Source organism: Acomys minous (assembly GCF_964271855.1).
Source record: "Acomys minous genome assembly, chromosome: 2".
NCBI classification, from domain to species: Eukaryota; Metazoa; Chordata; class Mammalia; order Rodentia; family Muridae; genus Acomys; species Acomys minous.
Window position 1 is genome coordinate 28,128,967 of NC_140484.1, and position 15,669 is coordinate 28,144,635.

At 42.9% G+C, this 15,669-nt stretch overlaps 1 protein-coding gene across 1 annotated transcript in view; it reads left to right on the forward strand.

Moving 5' to 3' along the window:
• Positions 1-503: 503 nt before the first annotated feature.
• The window catches only part of PRKG1 (protein kinase cGMP-dependent 1), a 1,157,800-nt gene continuing 1,142,634 nt past the window's right edge, over positions 504-15,669 (forward strand). The window contains exon 1 of the mRNA XM_084764176.1: positions 504-1,234. Within this exon, the coding sequence (XP_084620302.1) occupies positions 969-1,234 (266 nt within the window). The 5' untranslated portion in view covers positions 504-968. The remainder of the gene's footprint in view (positions 1,235-15,669) is intronic.

The window sequence follows — 15,669 nt, forward strand, 5'->3', positions numbered from 1 at the left end:
CCCAATTTCCTTTAAAGTTAAATGCTACAACCACTCAGAATTGCTAGTGCCCTGTCACTCATTCTTAATAGTGAAGGTCTCAACTTCAGAACTTCACAGTGAGAATACACACACGCGCGCGTGCGCGCACACACACACACACACACACACACATACACACACACACACACACACACACACACACACACACACACACACACACACCCCTCATAACCACATCCAGGCTTGCAGAGTGGAAAAGAAGGACATGGTGAAAACAAAGATGGATTTCTCTAGGTTATTGTCTAAAGACAATTTAATATTTATGATTACTCTTTCACACACACACTCGTATTCTTCTCTCTCTCTCTCCCTCTCTCTCTCTCTCTCTCTCTCTCTCTCTCTCTCTCTCTCTCTCTCTCTCTCTCTCTCTCTCTCTCCCTCCCTTAGGATCCAGTTACAAGCACTGCGTCATCCTTGAGAGATCACATGGTAATTGTTGCTATTTCAAGGATCAAGTGTCATGAAGCACCAGATCCCACTCCCTTCTTTTGGTACCATATAGCATAGAAGAGTGACCGTGTGATGGAGTGAGCACAGGCTCTCTAGTCGAACCCTCTGTAGAAACCAGGCACTTGGTGGGGAGGCGCGCTCGCGTATTCTCACCAAGCGACTGGGAAAGGGGGACAAGGGAGGGGGGGGTCTCAGGGGAGGAAGGGCGGCTCTAATTGGTTTCTCAATGAAAGATAATCACCTATTCCCCAGAGACGCTAGGGATTAGCACTCTGCCTCTCCTCTCCTTCCTTTAGACGCCTCATCCTCCCCTCCGAGCTTCCAGTCCATTCAGCAGGAGCATTGGCAAGAGTGGGGCCGCACTTAGTGCTCCGGGCTGAGCGCCCCAGTCCCAGGCTCGCTGCGCTCCTCTGTCTTCCCAGCTGCCGCCTCCAGAGGAAAAGTTTCGTGAAGGAGAACCGGGCTTAACCATAAAAATGAGTGAACTGGAGGAAGACTTTGCGAAGATTCTCATGCTCAAGGAGGAGAGGATCAAAGAGCTGGAGAAGCGGCTGTCTGAGAAGGAGGAAGAAATCCAGGAGCTGAAGAGGAAACTCCACAAATGCCAGTCTGTGCTGCCGGTGCCCTCCACCCACATCGGTCCGCGGACCACCCGGGCGCAGGGCATCTCCGCGGAGCCTCAGACCTACAGGTCCTTCCACGACCTGCGCCAGGCGTTCCGGAAGTTCACCAAATCCGAGAGGTAGGAGTGGGGCGTCACCCGGCAGGGACCACTCTCTCCAGGCGTCTCTGGGGATTGCGACCCGGGCTGGGGGCTGCGGCCCCGGGACAGCGCAGGGCGCCCCCTGCTAGCCGCGGCGGTCCGGGAAGGGGAAGTGTTTATTTTTGTTTCTGTGCATCACGTGCTGTGGTTGTCTCCGGCGGGCTGGGAAAGGCGAGCTCTTTGCGGAGACGCGCCCCTGTGGTGTGGGGGTGGGGAGAAGGACCTCGGAAAGTTTGCTACCCTGCGCTCGAAGGCGCGGGCTGCTGTCTCTCGGGGCGTCCACGCTGGGAGTTAACTCTGGCCATCCGTGGGCCCGAGAGCTTCCCAGAGGCGATCCTGGGACTCAGGCCACGGAGTGACCTGAGGCTGGCTGAGGTTGAGTTCAGTGTAGGGACAGAGTTTGTCTGGACAGTGAGCTTTGCCAAGAGGGCTCTGGCCCGGGTTGGGGCGGACCGGGGGCTGGTCTTTGCCGCCTAGATCCAGCCTCTAGCAAGAGGGATGGATGGGAGAGTTATTCGCAGGGCCACTTTCAGGGGAGCTGTGATGTCATCAGGAGAACGCCACAAAACCCCACCTCTGGGTGCTCATTTGCCCTGCTTCTGTTCCTTCTAGAAGTACCACTTTTAGTTGCCCTGGACTTGGTGAAGGTTGGGTCACCTTGCACTAAAAGCAGGTTAGGAGCAACTGCTCAGGTCAGTGCAGAGGGGAACGAAGTGAAGAAGTTGGGGTCGGGGAGCTAAGGCCAGAGTTGTTTTTAGGCGCCACCTCTCTACCCACTTTCTTCCTCCGGGGCATTTTAAGAGGCCAATCCTTCCATTTCAAAGTTGTGTAGCTTCTTCGGAGCGTTCAGAAGAGGGTTGGTTGAATTTTGGCCACAGTAGGAAGATTGTGCACTCCTCCGTCCGCCGCCTTCTCAGAGAAGGCTGATCGATCGGTTGGGTTGCAGCGTTAAAGCCCTGTGGACATTAGGGAGAGGAAGTGCATACTCCAAAGCCCATTACTGGCTTTTAGTCTCTGGAAGCGCAGGGCCGAAAGTGCATTTCTCAGGATATTGAATATTCCATTAGGCTTGCCTTCATGCCCGCCTACCTACCCTTTCTTTCTTCTTAGATCATTTGGTGTCTGACTTCGGGGCCCTCGGGGGACTAGTAAACTAACCCTCCCCGTTCAACACACACACACACACACACACACACACACACACACACACACACACACCTACCTCTCTTGCTTTGAGGCTAGTTCTTCTAAAGAGCAAGCCTTATCATAGGTACCCCTGGGTCAGCTCCATGTTCCTGCCCTTCCATTGTACTATTTCTCCCTCCCTAGTGTATTGATCACAGTGGAGGCAGGCAGAACGGTCAACCCCGGTGTTCACAGCTGTCTGAAGCTCCAGAACTGGGAGTGGGTGGGGACAACCAAATATAAATCCCCCCAAAAGATGCTACTGGGGAAATGTGGGCTCCTCTGAGCACGGATGGATTTCAAGACAGCTTTCAGATACCCCAAGTCACCTTCCACTTTGAAAATGACACTGGTACCTTTTGTCCCAGCCTGCTTAGGGAAGTTCCTATTGCCGGGAACCAGGCCACACCCCTCCCACTAAGGCTCAAACTGCAAACAGAAGTCAGTCTTTGGCCTGGCCCTAGCTTGGGAAGTGCTGCCGTCCTGCCTCCGCCAGCCTGACTGCGCATTCCGCGGCGCTGCCCTGCCCGGCGCGCGGCAGCTGGAATCAATCTGCCCACCTCCTTAAGAAGCCACTTCATCAGCGGTCACCAGGCAGCTGCTCGCCTCCCAGGGCTGCCGGTTCGAGCTTTATCGCATTTTTGAAATTTCAGATTTCGTGTCTGGGCTGTGCCCTTGGAGTGAAAGAACTGTTTCACAGCAGTGGGGAAATTCTCACCAGGGTCTGGAGAGCAACTTCCTTCCCAGAGCCTACTCTTAGGCGCCAGCTTACAGGGACCTTTTTCCCCCCTTGACTAGAATTCTCAAAGAATGTGAAGTTTTTGTATCTACGAAGAGGAAATGGCTTATGTCTCATATGAAGTATCATCCTTTTTGATCCTTCACTCCCTCCCCAGCGTTTCCTTGTTGAAGTGGGAACTTTCATCTCAAAAGTGGCTCATGCATAATAGAGATTAAGGGCACATTTATTTGTGTTTTGGACACGATTCTGGAGTACTTTTCTACTTCCTCTCTGTTCTAGTTTACACTGAACTGAGGTAAACGTTTTCCCACGTGTGCTTACTTTCAAGTTTTTAAAGGGAAGCATGTAGTTTATTTTCAGTAAGGTGACTCATTAGCATTTAAAGAATTTTGACAGGGATAATATATGGGCATAGCATCCACTGGAATTAGGTACTCACTTAAAGAGACAGTGCTAAATTATCAACGGCAAGACACTTTGGTTTAGCTAAGAGAAAACAAGTATAAAGGCATTTCTAAACTATAAAGGTCAATATCAAACAAGATTGCTTTCCACAGAAGAGAATATGTCCTCTAGGTTAAGTATTTTGGTTTAGGAAGCAGATAGACTATCGCCAGTGACATGCTGTGACAAAACAGAGTGCTCTACAGCAAAGCTACCGTTCAATTATAATTTGAACGATAGTTATCAGAACTGAAATTGTATTGTGCATGACAGTTTTATAACCACAAGAAAATAGATTTAGTTTAAATTGGAAATCTGTTCAGAGAGAAAACTAAAAGAAGATTTTTCCTACCAATGTAAGCTTTAGAGAGAGTCAGTAGTCTAGCAATAATTTGCATAGCAGGTGACAAAACCTATCTTGAGCTGTTATCGTAGGGTGAGGAGATGGGAGAAATTTTCTAGTGCTGTAATCCACTCAGTCCAATTACCCAGATTTCCATGTGTCCATGGAGGATATAACGCTTGTTCTCCATTAAGAATGAGCCAAGCATCTAAGGAATGCTTAGATGAAAATGATACCAGGGAAGAGGAAGATCTAAGCTTGCAAGCTTAAGTATCAAGGGTGCTGTATGATGATCATGTTAAAAAAGAAAACATCTGACTTATTGCAGTACTCATTTGTAGACCCCTTAAGAGGTGCTCTGTGGGGATCAAGTGATTGTCATTGACAATTGCAGGCTCTTTCAGATGACGGGGACACTATTTTAAAATTACATTTTAAATATTTTCTTTTTGCCAACGAACTCCAAGTATTTCCCATAGATTCATCCGAACTCGATTCCCTGTATGCATATATTTTACATCCAGAATATCCAATTTCCCTCAATTTTTTTCCTTAATTTTTCATATGCTCGTAAGTTACTTATTTTGGCTGCCTCATTAAGTAGTTTATGCTCAGGAGACCACACACAAGTTTTAAATTAGCTTGAGCAGGGGCTAGAATCGATATTAACTTGTTCCCAGAATAAGAGCAGACAGTATTCCAGAGTGGCTGGAGCTATTTTTGTCTTGAATCCCTTGGTTCCTTTGATGTCAGTTGATAAACCGGAAGTTGAACTTCCATGGGACAGACATACCTTGGAGTGGATGCCCTGGAAATCCCTTGCTTTTTTGCATCTTTGATCCAATTCAGATGTAATTTGACCTTCAGACTAAGTCAAGAGGCATGGCCACATTTTGATATAAGCAACTTCAGTAAAGTGTGTTTTGGCTATATCTTGGGCCTATATCTTGGGTCACTTACCAACCATTCATATTGAAAATACACAGAGCTTGACATTATGGACAGCTTATCTTTCTGGTCTCAACACTGTGCTGGAAACTATGGCTACTGCATCCCTTCACATCTGAAGGGTACCTGTACTTCTCAGGGAAGGAAGTCCAGGCTTGCCATCTGGTGACTTGCATATAGATTCCCAGCCCAGACCCACCCCATGGCCGACCACTTTCCAACCCAAACTTTATAGTTCTTGGAGTCCACATAAAAGATGTTGTATTATAGAGCCACCGAGCAGGGCTCATTCAGTCCCATACCGTGAATGGGCCTGCTTAGCTGGGAAAACCTCTGGCAGCCACTCTCCTGTTGTAAGATGGGTTACTTAGCAATCTTTCCTCTTCCTCTTCTCCTGGCTTCTGCAGCTCAGCATCATGTTCAAGGCAGAGATGGTGAATAATAACATCGTGGCAGGCATTAGAATTACTTTGGTTGCCTCCTTTGTGTTCCTTTGCATTTACTGTGGTGGTGGTGGGGGCGGGTCCTAACCCTTTCACATCTTACCATACCTATAATCAAAGTGAATGATCAATATATTAACTTCTAAACCACTTTCTGATTGACGTCATAATATTCCCACATCAGCCTTGGGGGAGAGGTCATTGATTTCGCTGACTCAGAAGAACAGTATTTTGGGCAAGAATCTATGGGAAAGGAAGCTAATGGTGTCGGGGAGGAGTTTTAGGCAGAACAGCTGATGAACACCCTTGTGTCTTGCCACATGTCATTGAAAGGGATGGGTCTGAGCATTAGCATGTCATGTGGACTTGCAACCCAAGCTGTGCATGAGATAGACTGACAACAGAAATGAACACATCCTTGTATACATGCTTCTTAAAAGCATCTCAGAAATAAAAACAGAAGAAAGATGTCGGGTCTCTTGTTTGTGCATCTGTACCAGAGATGCCAAGTTGATATTTTGGCATGCCATTTACCTATATTTATCTAAGAGACATTTCTTTGAGCTCAGCTCTGGTTCTGGAACCAAGGATGTTTTCCAGATGGATCCGCCTATGCCAGGAGTTCCTTTTCACTTGGATCACTAATGTAATTTGAGGTCAGATACTTATATTCGGCTATGTATCCATTAGAAATCTGACCCTCCCAAAGCTATTTCCACCAGACCTGAATAAACAAGAGATGTCCTTTCTTCTTTCTCTTTCCTGTCTGAGAGCCTGTTTCCGAGCGGTCTCTTGACATCCTACACAAAGATGCTGAGAATGCACTACATCTTTTCTTTTGATAAGATTTTCAGGTGATTTCATAGCTGTACAGGGTATGAATAATTATTTTTGTTTCCCAATGAGAATTTTCTTATCAGGGTTCAGAGCCAGACATTATCAAGGTTTCTTGTAGGTTTTGGAAGTTACTGAGAGCTCTGAGATAAACCAGCGATAGCATATCCTGTTCCACAAAAGTGAAAGTTCGGAAGCTTGGGAATTGTCAGAAAGGACTATTGACCTTGACTCTGGCTTTGTTGGTGTGCTATGCTGCTGGTTCACTGATGAGAGAAGGGGGCAGAAAAAGAAAAAAAGAAAAGAAAAGAAAAAAGGAAAAAAAAGAAACTGGAAACGCATGTACGAGTGCAGAAGTACAAAGAACATTTGTATGCAGACATATATGAAATTACACCTGTTTCCATCACTGATTTACACTTACTATTGTAGTTGTTATTGCAAAGCTTGTTTAGGTTATCCCAAAAAAGTTCTTGTAGTCAAGAAGGCTTCCTTCTTACATCTGTTTCTATAAAGCTACTCATGATATCTTGAAGACTATCAAATGTGGTGCGTGCTATGGAGCACATAGCCCCGTGCTGTCACCCAGAGCCAAATACAAGGATCAGTGGTTGTCACTCGCTCTTCCATTATCCAGTGCTCTATTTTTTCTGTCCCTTTCTTTTCTTCCTGAGTTGTGTCTCTCTCCTTTGCATTTGTGTTTCTAGTTTCTAGCTTGACATCTTTGAGCCTTACCAGATCTGTTTGCTTGTAAAAGTCACAGAACAGAGACATGAAGTAGAAAAATACTTGGTTAAAGCCTGTTCTGTCAAAACAAAACAAAATGACAAAAAAAAAAAATCACCAACAGCCACCCTCCACCCCCCCCAACCAACACACCTCCTCCCAAATTGTTGGCACATGCCTTTATTCCCAGCACTTGGAGGCAGAGGCAGGTGGATCTCTGAGTTGGAGGGCAGCCTGGTCTACAGATTGAGTTCTAGGACAGTCAAGGTTACACAGAGAAACTCTGTCTCAAAACAACAATAATGAAATACAAACAAAACTCATAAAGCAAACTACTAGTTATGTCTTCATAACCTGTATGTTCATGAGTGTGCACATGTGTGTGTAAATTGAGTTCCTTAAGTTAGTAATATAATTATTCATATTGAAGATATGTAATACTTTAACATATCTGTTTAATAAGAAAATAAGATATCTTTAAAAGACATTCATATCTTTTACATGGATTTAGGAAAGGTGGGTGTTAGAGCTCAGCACCACCTCCTCCTCCTCCTCTTCTTCCTCCTCTTCCTTCTATTTCTCCTCCTCCTCTTTCATCTTTTTGGTTTTCCAAGACAGAGTTTCTCTGTGTAGCCTTGGCTGTCCATGACTCACTTTGTAGATCAGGCTGGCCTCGAACTCACAGTGATCCACCTGCCTATGCCTCCTGAGTGCTGGGATTAAAGGCATGTGCATCGTGCCTGGCTTGAGCTCACTTTCTTGTTTTAATACTTTCATTCTTGATCAACATATTCCTTTTGTGGAGGGGTTAATCTTCTCCATAGAGGCCACAGACATCATACACAGAGTACATGCATGTCCTGTGCTAATTTTCATATTGTTTTGCGGGTGAAGTGAATAAAAACGTATACTGCTTTACAAAATACCAATTTTATATTGACTAGAAAGTTAGAAAATAATATCAGAAATTTGCCATGTTTAATGTACTGGTTACATGTTCATTCCTTTGGGGTATATATTGATTGATTTGTTCTTGGGAATTCATAATTTGCTATCCTGGGATTTAATTTGGGCTGATTTTTTTTTCTTTGTGAGTATGACACGCTGGGATCAAGGTGGCGATATAAATGTGCTGATTCCATGCAACTGTTTATTTGAAAGACAAACCAGCAAGGTATCTACTGTAATTATTTTAGTAAAAACTAGCTTGACTTCCTAACTTGCAGGAGAAACGATGCAACCACAGCTACTAAAAATCGAGTCATGGTTACATTTGTTGCAAATTCAGAATCTCCTTTGAATCCAGTCTAATTTAGGGAGGGCTTCAAAATATATTTTAAATTCCCAGATTCATCTTCCTTTGAGCCCTCTGACCTCAAAATGCTACAAAAATACTTTTTATAAGAACCCGTTAGGGTTCCTAAAAATATTTGTATGTTTGCCTTTCACAAATATTCCTGGGTCTGTTTATTCAACGATATGGTGCTGTAATTGTCTAACAAGCGAGTAGTTTGGGTAAACGTTAGTGTTTTTCCTGATGTTTCTCCTAGCCTGCACAGTGTGGAGGGAACTCGTTTCATGTGTTACAGTCACCAAAGGACTTGTTTACATAGGCCTAAAATTCTGAAAATAGAAAATTCTTTTTTATCTTAGGCTGTAAACCCTTGTGAAGAAACCAGGTCTGTTTACAGGAGAAATTCCAACGAAATACAACCTCCAGCTTCACAGGCTTCTCCCTCCTGTGGGCTCCTGTCAGAGAAAAGGTATATCCTGACTACATTAGAAACAAGCCGAAGACCCTTGTGTCTTTCAGGGTAAAAAACACTTCATATTCAGTGATGTGTCCTTTTGTGTAAGCTCACTCTAAAAATACCCAACCTGGCATCTTCTCTTACCACAGCAGGTTTCAACCGGGACACCACAACAAAATGGTATGTATCTGATTGATTATAAGGTTAAAATGAATAAATGACTTTTTTAAAAAATCAAAATTCATGAATTATTCGTTTCTCAAAAAAAACAAGGCTGAGTGCATTCCCAAGCCTTTCCCCAGGGGAAAGCCATTCACTCGAGTTCCAATTGGCTTCCAGGATGGGGAGGCTTACAAATGTATGGCAGGAAATTACACATAATCCACAGATGGTCTAGTCTTTTCACAGGAGTATGTTGCACATGGGGATATCATCTGTCTTGTGAGTCACTGCAGGGAAAAAATGTCTAAGAGCCCCTCATCTGGTCTAAGGTTCTGAAAAATCAGCTTCTCAACTCTGACTCGTTAAGCTACTTATTTATAAACAAAGGCGTTAGGTTCCCTAGACTCAATTTAACATGTATATTTCAGAGCAGTGTCCCCAAGGTGTGATGTTCATATTATCAGTGCCAGAGGAAAGCTTCTAAGTATGTACAGGTTATATTATATTGTGCTTACTTTATAATATAAACTTATTTTACATTAATGGTTAGACTTTGATAAATGCCGGCAGAGAGCCTTTGACTAACACATGGGATGGACCCATGTTGTGTAGTTACATTGCTTAAAATAAGCTGAGTTTTATGGCTTACTAGCTGTTTTAAAGTAGAAAAATTCAGATTGCGTTTATCATAGATAAAGTCACACAGAGGTTTAGGAAATATTGTTTTAAAGTCTTTTTCCCCAAGAAGCGAAACACTGTTTTTATATTTGTTGTTTTGTTTGCTCATACCGTGTGTCAGAGGCCCTGTCTACCTGGGTTCTCGCTCTCTGTGTGCTCATCTTTGGATGATGTTTTTGTAGTTGCTTCTCAGTAGCTTCCAGTGAATTACATAGGGACATAGAATTAAAATTGTTATTGTTTATGAAATATACTTTAAGTGAGTTTAGTTAAAAGTTAAATTAACATGGCCCAGGAAAAACATTCGGGCTCCCTTCAGATTTGTGGTGTTTACTCGATAGACGATCATAAGAGCTCAGAAAAAACAATGGAGACTGAATTCCCACCTGGGTCTCTGTGGAGCTGGTTTTGCAAGACTGAGTCCACAACAGCAGCAATCTTCTCACCTCCATCCTCCCAGCAGGACTGGCTCTTGTTTTGGAGGACAAATGAGCACGGTGAAAAAAAGAAAATGTGCTAGACGTGGGACAAGAAATGTACCAAGCCCACTCTTTATCCCAGAGAATGCTTCAGGTCCTCTGCTGACCCGTTTAAGAAAGGGAGGCCTTCAGATTTCAGTGCATGGACCCCTTTGAAGGCTGTAAAACACAACAAAGACAAAAGCCTGAGAGGATAATAAGAAATATTTCAACAGTCGCCACAAGATGGCAGCTGAAGTATAATATTTAATATTGTGGGAGGCCACAAGCAATATGTAAGGACTTTAGGTGAATTTTAAAATGTATGTTAAGACATAACAGTTCTAACAACAGAAATCAAAGTTTGGAAAATGTGTGATGAATCATATATTGACTTACATTTTTCTAATCAGTGATATTTGAGGGGATGTGTTTAAAAACACCAAGTGAAGTTTTCCTCCAGCGTTTTTTTCCTGCAGAAAAAATGAACAAACAGGACAGCTTGTGTGGAGAGCTCTTTGAACATTGATGCCACCTGAGGGAAATGCCTAAACCCCTAAGAGACAAGACCTGTGCTCATATTTCTTGGAAAGGGGGAAATAGGGAGAAATAATGGACAATTAAGACTGGTTTGAAAATATATGGATGTGTGAGGAGATAAATGGAATTCCCCCCCCCTTCTCTCCCATGGAAAAGTAAAAAAATTATTAAAAGAAAAGTTAGATGATTATAATAGACAATTCAAGTAGATGCTTCCATCTCCTTGATAATTCTGCAATTCTATAATTAAATAACATAGCAAACAGTTTGAGGTCTCTAATCAATGTGATGTTTATATATGTGTATGTTTAAAATTAAAAAAAAAGAAAAAAAATGTTGTGAGATGTCCTAAGTATAAAGTGCTTCTCAGTTTGGGACATAAAAGAACTGAGGGTCATTTTGCCTTCCTGTCCTCGATGGATGCATTGTGGGCTGTGTGTAGCAGGCTGTAAGTTTTTGAATCAATATTCCCTTGGAAAGTGTCATTCAACCTCCTGCAAAAGGAGATTTTATTCACTCTGTAACCTCTAGCCATGTGAACCCCTCAGGAGAAAAGGAGAAATGTAGGGTTTTTTTTTGTTGTTGTTGTTGTTCGTTTTTTGTTTTTGGTCTGTCTTGGTGAGATTCAATAGCCAAAGGAGGTTGTGCCATTGCTAAAACAAAACAAAACAACAACAAAAACAAAGCAAAAAGCAACAACAAGAACAAAACAATTCAATTTTGAATTAATGCTTTTACTTAGTCTTTTCGATTGGACACCTTCCCTAGTACTGTGTCAGATGTGTCTTAAACCAGCAAGAAGAAAAACAGAAAAACTTCAAAACGATGCAGTTTGAGTCCTATTTGACAACAAACTGACTTTGTAAAAAAAAAAAAGAAAGAAAGAAAGAAAAAAAAAAGCCTTTTAGAATTTGCAACTGTCAGTATCAAAATACTCCTTGGGTCAGTAATCTATACTTTTCCTAGGCTAGGGACAGAAACTTTTAGCCAGCCTATGACTGCAGAGAAAATGGAGTCTGGGTCTGATGGAAGCCTTTCTTCCTGTGCGTGGGCGAGGTCTAGCAGAACCCCACCCCACCCCCCTTGCAGGCTAGACACAGAGAAGCAAGCAGCAAGCAGCAGTGCTAGCATTGCCTCCCCCTCCCATCTCTCCCTTTGTTATCTCCGCTGGGAAAATTCCTAAGTATAACAGCTGGCTTTGAGGTATCCTGCCTTAAAAGTGTCTGGTTATCTGGCCTTACTGTCTGCCTTCAGGATAACAGGCAGGCAGTGTACTCCAGGCAGGGCAGGCTGGCGACTCTGTGACCATGGAGAGGATGCTATATCATACTTACCGCACTAAGAACCTCAGCGTGCCTTCTTGATAGAGGCAAAGGCTACACCTCAGATCTGCTGGGTTTAATCTTTGAGTTTATGTGTTTCCTTGCTTGCTTCTGTTGTATGAACAGTGAGTGCTGGTTGTCAGGCATTAGAAATAATACAAAACTCATCTTCTGCTTAGTCTTTCCTAATCGTCCTACAGTAGAAAGTCAGTGCTGAACTCAAGTATGTTTACACAAGCCTTGATATAGAAAGAACACTTTCTCTGTTATAGAGCGGAGGTTTATTTGTTTCCCAAAAGTAGAGTCATCCCGTGACATTCCTCGGGAAACCACTCCTGTGTGATTAGCTCTAGTGTCTGGGCTTTTTGCCACATCAGTCCTTCTCAGTCTTTTTCATATCCATGTATTAGTCCCTTCTAATCACATACTTTCACTCAGTTGATAGTTGCTGTTTATTTCCATTGCTGTTGTTGCAAGCAGTACCAACTACGCAACTAATATTCTTGTAGAAAACATTTGAAATGCCATTTATTTATAGACGCAATGCTTACCAACAAAACAAAAACAAAACGAAAAACTCCAAACAAACAAAAACCCAGTAAATTTTCAGCTCAAATCTTTATATTTGTATGAGACTATGTATACTTGGTGTGGGAGAGACTATCTATAACTTTGTCTATTCAAAAGACAAGGCATGCTGGTGGCATCAGTAAGCTTTAACCCTATATATTAAAGACAGTTTTCTAAAAAGACATCAGTTATGTAACCATTGTAGAAGCACGGGGAAGGTCTGATGTGTTTTCCTACTTGAGCGATAGTCACGAAAACATACTTTCCTTGAAGCAACATTTGCACGCCCCCTTTACCATTCAGATTTATAGATCCATATTGCACTGATGCCTTTCAGTGTAGTTTTATATAAACTGAGGAAAAATCCTAAGGCCCTAAAATGTGACTTTGAAAGTCAGACTGAAATTATGTGTCTCTATCATTCTTATAACACAGGCTTTCTGCAGGAATCACAATGATTTGTTTTTCTTTGCATCAGAATAAGATTCGGATACTCGAAGGACTCTGAGGAACTTGCTCTCCCACTTGGGAAATAACAAATTCCAAGTCTCTCAGCTACATTTTTTTTTTAAAGACTGGTGGGAAGATTTGGACATATATGGTATTGGAGTCACTGAGCACGGTTTACTTTTTATAGGCTAGCATTTCCATTACAGCCTCTCTCTCTCTCTCCCTCTCTCTCTCTCTCTCTCCCCCCCCATCTTTGTTGAGATGTTGAACTAGATTTCCCAAGAGGTGTGTTTATTAGTATTTTTGTATGTAAATCTAATAATATTAAAGATAATCAATGATAAGCTTGGGTATTTTATTACATTTATTTAATTATTTAGTGTGTGCTATGTGTCAGCATGCATGTGACATGGTGCCCATGTGGAGGTCAGAGGTCAGTTTGCAGGAGGGGGTTATTTCTCAGGTTGTTTTGTCTTAGACAGAGATTCCTTTAACCACAGAGTCATCTCCCCTGCCCAATAATAACATTAAAGTAAGAGAAAGAAACTTTGGGAGGGTAGACAGAGGAGAAAGTTCATCTCAGCAGAACCCGGGAGTAGACAGTGGTCAATACACTTGCAACCTTGATGTTCACAGTCTTGAAAGATTCATTTGTGTACGCGTTGTGTGACTTAGACAAATTATTTATCTCCTTGAGGTTAATTCTGACATCTTTGCAAAATTGCGAGTGGCCTTTCCTTTAAACTTCGCATGCAAACACTGTGCTAGGGCTGTTTGTGGACTGCTGGAAGGTGATGGCCAGAAAGGTCTCAGTGAAATTGAAATTGCCAGCAACTGTGTAATGAAAGCTTTACAGGGACTGAGGGGTTTCCCAACGATTTGCTTCTGGAAGCTACTACTGCTTAGAAAGGATTTTAGGAAATCCCACTCTCCATTTTCAATTAACAAATAAAAACAGTTGTAATAAACACATCAAAGATCTAGACGTTCTGACGGGATCTGATGTGCCAACCACAGACGCTTGTTAGTGACTAAAGTGGGACTAGACCCCAAGTCCTTTATATCCCATATGAAATGTATCTTAAATATAAGCAGTGAGTGAACCAAGGAAAAGGAGGAGTGTGTAAAAGGAAATGGGCCAAGTAGAAATGACAAGGTAAGGTGCTGTACCCATGGTATAAAAAAACCATGGCTTAGTTATGCAAATGACATGAAGTGCCCACTACCAGCTGGACATCCCTGGTAGCTCCACAAGATTCCTCATAGGGGTTTTTTAGGAAAATTGCTTCTTGAAGTCTCTGGGCTTACAGGAAGCACTGCCACACATTGCTCATTAAGGGTATCTGTAAGGCAGTGGATAGCTTGTGTCCGATTTAGGGAGGCCACAGGTGCTGGAAGGTTGATCCGAGTGTGTGTCCTGTACAGCTGGGATAGGACTGTGGCCACACTGTGGGCAGTTGCACGTGTCCTTTCATGCTTGCTTCCTTTGTTTCCAGTTTTGTCCTGTCCTCTCACTATCCATGTATGGGCATGCCATGTATTGTCAGGTGCACTGGAGACAGGACTGAGGGGCCCTTCAGCCGTCCCACAGTCTCCCTACCTGACAGCCACAGGGACTAACGCTCTCCCGTGTGAAAGATCTCCAATTCACATCAAGCCTGTAACTTTGAGAGTTCCCAGTGCCTGCTTGCTGCTTAGAGACCGATTTTTTATTATATTTGAGTTTTTCTATGTGAACAAATATCATTCTGGAATTTGTTTCTCCCAGGGCAGTCTGATCAGCTTATATGTAAAAAGACATATACAAGGCATTTTGGAGATCAAAAACCACGTCCTGTGTTCTTAATCTGATGTTGTCATACAAGAACACTTCCAAAGCCTTGGCCTCTCCAGTTGTTTAAAAACCTCCCACGGTTGTTGGCAGGCACCAAGGAGCTCACGCATGAGAAAGAGTTAGCCGAGTGCCTTGTTCAGTGTAGTCAGTCAATAAATGCAGCGCTCGCTGTCATTGCTTGCCACATCTGACCTCATTCGACAAATACACGAGGTGCTTTTAACTCTGTGCCAGGAATGGACCCCTGCGTGTTCTGCCCATACTTCTCAGCCCACACTTGGATCTACTTCTGCTCTTTGGAGTAGTGTTGAACCTGCTTTAGAAGTCTTTTTGGGAGGCGCAGATGCAGCACTCTGGCATTGGCCATATTTAGGACTGACTTGATTTTCGTTCCTATCCATGGAAGAGTCTCTGTCCTGCTGCAGACATTTCACATGGACCCCCTCCCCCAGCACAGCTTTTTTTTTTTTTTTTTTTTTTTTTTTTTTTTTTTACAAACTTGTCATTCTAGGAAAGAATTCTAGAAGCTCATAGATAAACTGACAGTCTTAATCCAGAGCTGTGGTAGGGCCTGCTCTGTAGCTATGGGCTCTCTGATCCAAACAGACAGGGATTTTCAGGTTTAACTTGAGAGATTCTGCATCTGCATGCCCGAACTTTTGAAGACAACTGGCCGGCAAGATCTTAACCAGTTAGTTTCTTTGGTTCTTTCCTCTTTTTTTTTTTTTAAACTTTCTTTTCCCTTCTTTTTCTCCTTTCTTTCTTTTCTTTTCTTTCTTTCTTTCTCTATGCAAGTTTTCAGTATAAACTAAGTGCATTTACACACAGTAGTGGGAATCAATGTGTTAATGCCACATTAATAAGGACTGCATCATAAGATGTTCTCCTGACCTAGGAAAGCCTAGAGGACACATTCTTTCTCCTTCCAGGCAGTATATATGCTTGGGTACAAAGGAGAAGAGAGGGAGCTCTGGAATTACATAG